This window comes from Dendronephthya gigantea, unplaced genomic scaffold, assembly GCF_004324835.1.
Source record: "Dendronephthya gigantea isolate DGI-Jeju-01 unplaced genomic scaffold, DenGig_1.0 001133F, whole genome shotgun sequence".
NCBI classification, from domain to species: domain Eukaryota; kingdom Metazoa; phylum Cnidaria; class Anthozoa; order Malacalcyonacea; family Nephtheidae; genus Dendronephthya; species Dendronephthya gigantea.
The window spans coordinates 1-8,119 of NW_021164143.1; the positions used below are offsets into that span (position 1 = coordinate 1).

The 8,119-nt window shown below is 36.4% G+C and overlaps 1 protein-coding gene across 1 annotated transcript; it reads left to right on the forward strand.

Annotated features, from left to right (window-relative positions):
• The first annotated feature begins 116 nt into the window (after positions 1-116).
• On the forward strand, positions 117-5,488 carry LOC114545025. The gene is made up of 4 exons (XM_028563447.1): positions 117-2,860; positions 3,859-3,907; positions 4,069-4,170; positions 5,335-5,488. The coding sequence occupies exon 1, from the start codon at positions 117-119 to the stop codon at positions 1,911-1,913; it is 1,797 nt and encodes a 598-aa protein (XP_028419248.1). The 3' UTR covers positions 1,914-2,860; positions 3,859-3,907; positions 4,069-4,170; positions 5,335-5,488.
• Positions 5,489-8,119: the final 2,631 nt, after the last annotated feature.

An 8,119-nucleotide genomic window follows, 5' to 3' on the forward strand; every position in this document is an offset into this window, starting at 1 on the left:
CTGTGCTTTAGATGACTTTTAAATACAAAATGCAAATGTGGTCTTTGTTCCTATTTTAACTCAAACCTTAATTTTACCGAATTAACTGACTTAGGCGATCCTGAAATTGAGAGTCAATGGTTTTTAATCAAAATGGATCGATTACCCCGAGGAATAAACTCCATTATCCTGGGAACAGTTTATCACCCCCCCAAAGCGATGACCACGCGCTTCGAACGCATATCTTCAAATGTTTAGATTCCTCACTGGCCAACTATCCTAATTCCGCTGTCCTGGTTCTCGGAGATTTTAACCAATTTAAGCCAGGAAATCTGTGCAATTCCTTTAGATTGAAAACTCTGGTCACCAAGCCTACCAGGGGAAGTAATATCCTTGATCAAGCATTTTCAACTTTATCGGCTTACTACGATGCTACCATCCTGCCACCTATTGGCCAATCTGATCATTCTAGCATATTACTTCAACCCACTTCACCACATGCTCCAAGCATACCCACCACACGACTCCAAAAGCGTGATTATCGTGTTTCCAACAAACGAAACTTGATATCCTGCCTGGACTCGGTCAATTGGACACCGCTCATGAGGCTAAATTCATGTGACGATCAACTGGATTTGTTCCAGTCTGTGGTTCATGGTGCTTTGAATTCATGTATTCCCATGCGTACTGTTAAACTCCATCCCAACGATAAACCATGGATTACTCCCGCTATTAAAGAATCCATTAAGAAACGTCAACAAGCTTGGTTGAATAATGACCTTCCCAAATTTAATGTTTATCGCAATAAAGTGATAAAACTCTGTAAAAGTGCACGTCGAAGATTCTATAACGACAAAATCAATCACATGAACCAGAGCAATCCTAAAAAGTGGTGGGACGGTATCAAGCAGTTGTCAGGAATGTCCAACCCCCCTCCGTTTAATAGCCTAGCCATAAACGGCACCGTCTTGAGAGACTTTGAACTTGCCACCGTCATTAATGAATCCTTCTGCAGTGCTGCTGCTGATATACCGCATTTAAATTTCACTCCAGTACCCGTTTCCAATGTTCCTGATAGATACGTCATTACGTGTGATGCTGTTGAACTTGCATTGGCAGGTGTTAACGATCGTAAGTCTGTAGGACCTGATGAGATCCCCAATTGGATCCTGAAAACATGTGCCGCAAATATTAGCTACCCTGTATGCTCCATGTTTAACTCTTCCATTAGAGAAGGTCGTGTACCTGATCTGTGGAAATGCGCGGATGTTCTCCCTTTAAGCAAGATCCCTACACCGAAATCTATTGATACGGACCTTAGACCTATATCCCTCACGGCAGTACTGAGCAAGATCCTTGAGTCTTTCGTGTTCAATTGGCTTGCACCCTTTGTTATGCCATTCATTGATCCCCTCCAGTTTGGCTGTGTGAAAAAGTCCTCAACGACTCACGCCCTCGTGCACCTAATCCACCATTGGCTTTCGGCCCTGGAAACACCTAATACCATTATTCGATCCTGCTTTATTGATTTTTCCAAAGCGTTTGATCGAATTGACCATAACATTCTAATGCGCAAATTACAACTCCTCAACGTTCCACCCGTGTTATTAAACTGGTGTTCAAGTTTCCTTCAAGGCAGACAACAGCGCGTTAAATTAAAATCTTGTAAATCTGATTGGAAAGAAATCAATGCTGGAGTTCCGCAAGGCACAAAATTGGGGCCTTTGTTCTTTCTTATAATGGTCAATGATCTATCCAGTGAACTACCACTGTACAAGTACGTTGATGATTGTGCTATTTCTGAAGTTGTTAGAGTATGTGAACCGGCTTTTCCAAAATTACAGCAAGAACTCGATAAGGTGTCTCAGTGGTCGAATGTGAACAACATGAAATTAAACGTAAAAAAACTAAAGATTTCACCGTGTCCTTCTTGATCAATCAACCCCCGGCACAACCCTTGCTTGTCAATAACCTACCTCTGGAGGCTGTGAACTCTATCAAACTCCTGGGAGTAAATTTAACCTCCGATCTCAAGTGGACCACACACATCAGGCACATATCCTCTAAAGCAAGCAAACGCCTGTATGCCTTAAGGCTATTAAGAAGAAATGGTGTCCAACCTAGTGATCTTAAGGCGGTATATTGTAGTTTCATCAGACCTGTCCTGGAATATGCATGTCCAGTTTGGCATACCTCACTACCTAATTTCCTCACCGTTGAATTGGAACATATTCAGCAACGTGCGTTCAAAATTATTTTTCCCCATTTGTCCTACACCGAAAGCCTTAAAGACCTGAATTTACCTACCTTAGAAGCGAGAAGGGAACGGTTATGCAGAACCTTTTATAAAAATAATTATAATGACCCTTCGGGTAAAATTTCTAGTCTATTACCCAAACTTTTAACCCATGAGTACGATCTCAGACATCCTCGATCGATCTCTCTTTTTAAATGTCGAACGAAACGCTATAATGATAGCTTTTTGCCGTATTGCATACGTAAATGGAACTCATTTTAATATTTTAATATTTTAGAACCTAATGTTAGCATATCTTTTTGTAGTTATGGTATTAACATGTTAGTAATTGTATTTCTGAGTATTTTATCACTGTAAATATGTAAATAGTCTTATTTCTGATACTTGTAAACTTGTGTTTTTCAGTTCGTTTTTGAACTGCCATTCAAGTATTTTAATAATAATCACAATCACAATCATATTCTTATTTTGGCTATATGACAAGCCAAGTACGTGGCCATGCAAGTTTCTGACATGGACATATTTGTTTTTCCTATGGATAATATAATCACTTAACACAATTCTCTGTTTCTTAGACTGACTGTTTCACAGCAGATTCGTATACTTTTACAGCAAATCATTTTGGTAAGTTATTTTTCCTGTCTGTGTCTTTAACGCTTAGTTATTTTTTTCTTTTTATTGTGACACTTTATAAACACAGCATAGGCAATATATTTGCTATTTAAGATGGAATAATATCTATTTTACTCTTATGCTTTGGATTCCTAGGATATTAATTAGTGTTCAAATTCTGTCACCCCTTGATTGTTTGTTCTGAATCAAATGATGGTCGGTTCAGTGCATAAATTGTCTATTGCTTAGTCGTCCCCGTTTGCGACCAATTTTTTTATCTGTAACTTTATTTTAACTCCATGATGTTTCTAAACCGAATTGCTGGCATCTTTTGAACGTTTCTTCGTGTTCTTCCATGCACCATTTTACTAGAAATGTATTCCCTTTTTTGACGATTTTAATTCTTTCGTTTAAATCCAATGCACCACACGGGGCACTGTGCAATAGACCTTTAGACACAAAAAAAATACAAAAGAAGACAAAGAAAAAATATGCAATGCGCAACGCATGAGCAACTTAAAATACTGTAGAATTCAATAATGCAATGGGATATTGCAGGGAACATTATTTAAGTTCTTTGAGTACTGTATACTGCGAGTTGCATGAGCAGAAGTTAAAATTATTTTGCGAGAGACGTCATGTTGGCTCATTAATGCATTGGGAGGGCACTGAAACTTTGGATCTTTGGATCCTTAGGTTATATAATTCTTAACCCTTATATCTTGAAAGGGTGTAATCTCGTGCCTACGCACCTTAGTCACTTGTAAATAGTCTGCCTATCAAAATTCTTGAGAGATTCGTTTTAAAAGACACGGTAAAGTTTTAAGTGCGACAGAGTCCCTCCCATTGCTGCTACTGTGCTTTAAATGACTTTTAAATACAAAATGCAAGCATATTCTTATTTTGGCTGTATGACAAGCGAAGTACGTGGCCATACAAGTTTCTGACATGGACATATTTGTTTTTCCTATGGATAATATAATCACTTAACACAATTCTCTGTTTCTTAGACCGACTGTTTCACAGCACATTCGTATACTTTTACAGCAAATCATTTTGGTAAGTTTTTTTTCCTGTCTGTGTCTTTAACTCTTAGTTATTTATATCTTTTTATAGTGACACTTAAATTTATAAACACAGCATAGGTAATATATTTGCTATTTAAGATGAAATAGTATCTATTTTACCCTAACATCTTTTTCCCTGCAATATATTTTTAGGATGGAACATGTGAGAAATCCTTTTGACCTTTGTTACATTGACCCATTTAAAAGATCACTATTAAGCAAACTTTGACTGAGAGTTTTTTAATGATGCATGTGGTAAGTTTATTACAATTTTTGTTAACATTTAACAAAATCTACTTTGTCACTGTTACACTATGCAATTTTCTTGCAACTCTTAGTGCAATTATAGTTTTGAGGGATGTTAGATTGTAGCGAGTGTTCGAAATTTTAAAAAAGTTAGCAGGTCGTAATAAATGTTCGTATTTGACAACATTAGATGCCGCGGGAGTAGAATTGCATTGCAAATTGTAAGAAAAGTTTGGTGAAGATAGGTAAATTGCCTCTTCACAACAGTTTGTTAATTATAGCGGCTTATATTTTCACTCACGTCATCCCTACAAGTTTTCAACACATCAGGACTTGTGCAAGAACTTTTACACTGTGAGGACTTACTGTACACTCAGGTCCCCATAAAGTCATCCCTACAAGTTTCAACACATCAGGACTTGTGCAAGAATTTTCACACTGTGAGGACTTACTGTACACTCAGGTCCCCATAAAGTCATTGCTACAAGTTTTCAACACATCAGGACTTGTTCAGGAACTTTCACATTGCGAGGACTTACTGTACACTCAGGTCCCCATAAAGTCATCCCTACAAGTTTTCAACACATCAGGACTTGTGCAAGAATTTTCACACTGTGAGGACTTACTGTACACTCAGGTCCCCATAAAGTCATTGGTACAAGTTTTCAACACATCAAGACTTGTTCAAGAACTATTACACTGTGAGGACTTACTGTATACACACTCAGGTCCCCATAAAGTCATCCCTACAAGTTTCCAATACATGCGTGCGCGTGTGCTGCGATTTTATCAAGACTCAGGCGTTCGCGGCGATTATTTCTGTGTTATGGCTAGCCATTTAATTTTGCGAATGCCCAAAAACGAAATTAGTAATTGAACTTGTAAAGTTGTTTGTAAGTTCTTTGTTGTTATAAACTGCATTTTTGATAGTCCCACAAAGTTACGAATAATTCGTAACATCACCCAAAAATTTAGAGTCAAATTTGCAATGAATTTGTTGGCAATTTGCTGGTATATACGTCTTCACATCCTCATCCAATTCTTAGTTCTCTTAGTTACTCATCAAAATCATCAGGTATTCTTGCGCTAGCTCTTTCATCAAATCAGAAAGTTTCTTATCCCAGTCAGTTCCACTTTTTGGGTGGGATTACATATGTACGTAAATTTATTTAGTTACGAATCAGTGCAGCGAACGAGTGTACTTAGCGATCCTTCACAGAGAGGAAATGATTAACCGTACAATAAGGTAACTTGTGACATTTTCCTGTAATAATTTTTGATACATGTAAGATATGGGAGGACATTTTGTTTAGTCACGATAATAACTATCAGGACTTGTACTATATTTTCACATCATTTTTCAAGATAAACTAGGATAGTGCAAAGTTAATTTTCATGCCCTCTAAGCAACCAGACGTTTGTCCCTACATAAACATTTAACTTATGGTAGTAAAAATATAAAGAACTAGGTTAAACATTAGTCATCACTCTTAATCAAACCGAAAATTACTCAAAGTACTCAAATTTCGTTAGTCTGGATATTATGGTAGGGCCAAATACGAAGTAAAATAAGTCGTGACTTATTTAAGACGCGACTTAAATAAGACGCGAGCTGGTATAAATAGTTAGATGATTTTTTCGCTTATTATTTCCGTATTTAATGTTGTTGCCGCTCCACGTATCGCTTTTTTTTGCTGCAATTTATCTCTTTATGGTGTCAGCTTTGCTTACATTTCAGCAATTCTGATTTCTGACTTTTTCGGCCGTTTTTAATTTAATTAAGACGCGTCTAAAATATGAACAGGTAAAATCTCTGTTCTTATCTAAGTCGCGACTTACATGGCACGGGTCTTACCTAACACGCGAACAAGCATTTTGGTTCGTTTATACGACGAGGTCGCATCTTACTTAAGTCGCGTCTTAATTAAATAAGTCGACTCGTGACTTATTTTTCCTCCTATAAATGGCCCTATGGTCATATAATTATACGAGGTGTTTGCGGCTTATCGTTCGCGTTTGCGCATGTGCTAAAGTATGAAAGTCAATGAATAATTTTCATATGTGTAATAGATGTGTCTGAAGTGTATTTTCGCAAATATATGCTTCGAGGAAATATTTCAAAATCAAGCGTAAATAGAGATTAAAGTGTAACAAATTGTCTGGCGTTCGAATCCTCGATATTATTTGCGCGCATTTTGTCTCCAGTTCGGAACTGTGTGAAAGACCATAGAAAGACCCGGTATTATAAACTTCATTAAAAACAGGGTGTAATTGGTGCCTTCACAAGTATTTCTGGCGTACAAACTTTCCGTATAAATGCTTCGCAGCCTCACAGGTCAGTCTGGATGTCACATTTATTGAATGTTTATGTAAAATATTACATTTATTTGGTGGAAAAACTATTAGTTACTTTTGATATTTTTTTGAAATTCCATCCTGTTGATTTACTACTTTTGAACACATCATGTTTAAGACTGTTAAACAGGAATAAAAATAATATACCTATATCATATTATTCAATTATATATTGGAATAAGATTGATAATTAGAATTCTTCTTTAGGTACCAGTTGTCAAGTCCAGTTATAAAGGGCATCATTGATGGAATCTGATTGGTGATACAAGTTACAACCGAAGCAAAATTGAGTCTAACATATCCTCATGTCCCTGCATTTTGATCAAAGGACTGATTAAAACCCATCAGCCAAATACTATAGACCAGGAATTGTCTAGCATTTAGAAACAATGACTGTGAGTATGTGGAACTTATAAGACCTGAAATGCATTCCACCTAAAAGAAAACGTATGTCTTACAATAGTAAACCGCACATACTAGTATCCATAAAGTAGATCACTGCTGCTTCAGTGTTTTAACACTGTTGAGTTCTAATTATTATGGCTATCAGGAATAAACAAGTAATTTAAGTCAACGAAAAAACAATGTATTAACTGCTGTGTTGGTATATTTTAATATTTGATGGATTTTCTTACTGAAATAAGATACTACCATACAATTTAACCCTGTATTAATTAATAATAGCTGAGGAGTTTCATTAAAATTTGTAGTTTGTAGCAAGGAATGGATTGTGTGAAATATGTTTTAAGCATTGTGCATTGCAATTTAACTAACAGGTGCCAGGTACCCCAAGTTTTTTTTTAATATCTAAAATGATCCTCCCTTTAATAGGGAGATCTATATCAGTAACGCATGGAAAAGGTCCAGAATGTTTTGATTGCAAACAACCATAGCCAGGCACATTTGTATTAAACTGGAACATTTTCTGGGTGTGGTTGATAGATCCACCTGAAAATTCATTGATTGTCCTCTTCCCTGAATTCCATCTCTAGCTCCTTGTCCTGCTCACTCCACAGGTTTTAATTAGAGTATAATTCTGAATCCTATAATATTATAACAGGGTATGAAGGTCAGCCGGATATATTTTATTAACTTCCAAGTTTACTCGAATTGAGTTAGAGGTCATTTAAATTCGGAACAAAATTACTAGAGTATCATCCTTTACCAAATTTAATAATCCAACAATCATGCACTGTAAACATCAGGGTTGGCAAATCTTCTTATCTTATTTCTTCTTACTGTATATCTTCTTATATTAATGTAAGAAATAAGAAGTTTTTAATTTTAAAAGAATCTTATATGCAACCCTGGTAAACATTATAATATAATTATCTCAAACTTAGATACAATCCTGACAAACTTACCATATGGCCACTGTCGCTCTCTGGAAATTTTAATTGATCATACAGGTATCGAAATTCTCTTCAATGCACTTGCTTGGAGAACACTACCCAAAATTTTGCAGTGGTAGAAATTTCACTCATTCTAAAGCCACTCAGGTTGCGACATAAACGCCGGTTTAATCGGCTTGTTTTTAATGTTTTATTAACGATACACGCACAAAAATTGTCAAATTGATCCACGATATATGTTCCAGTGGTAG

Coding starts and splice junctions, on each gene's coding strand:
- LOC114545025 (XM_028563447.1), top strand. CDS start 117: ATGGTTTTTAATCAAAATGGATCGATTACCCCGAGGAATAAACTCCAT.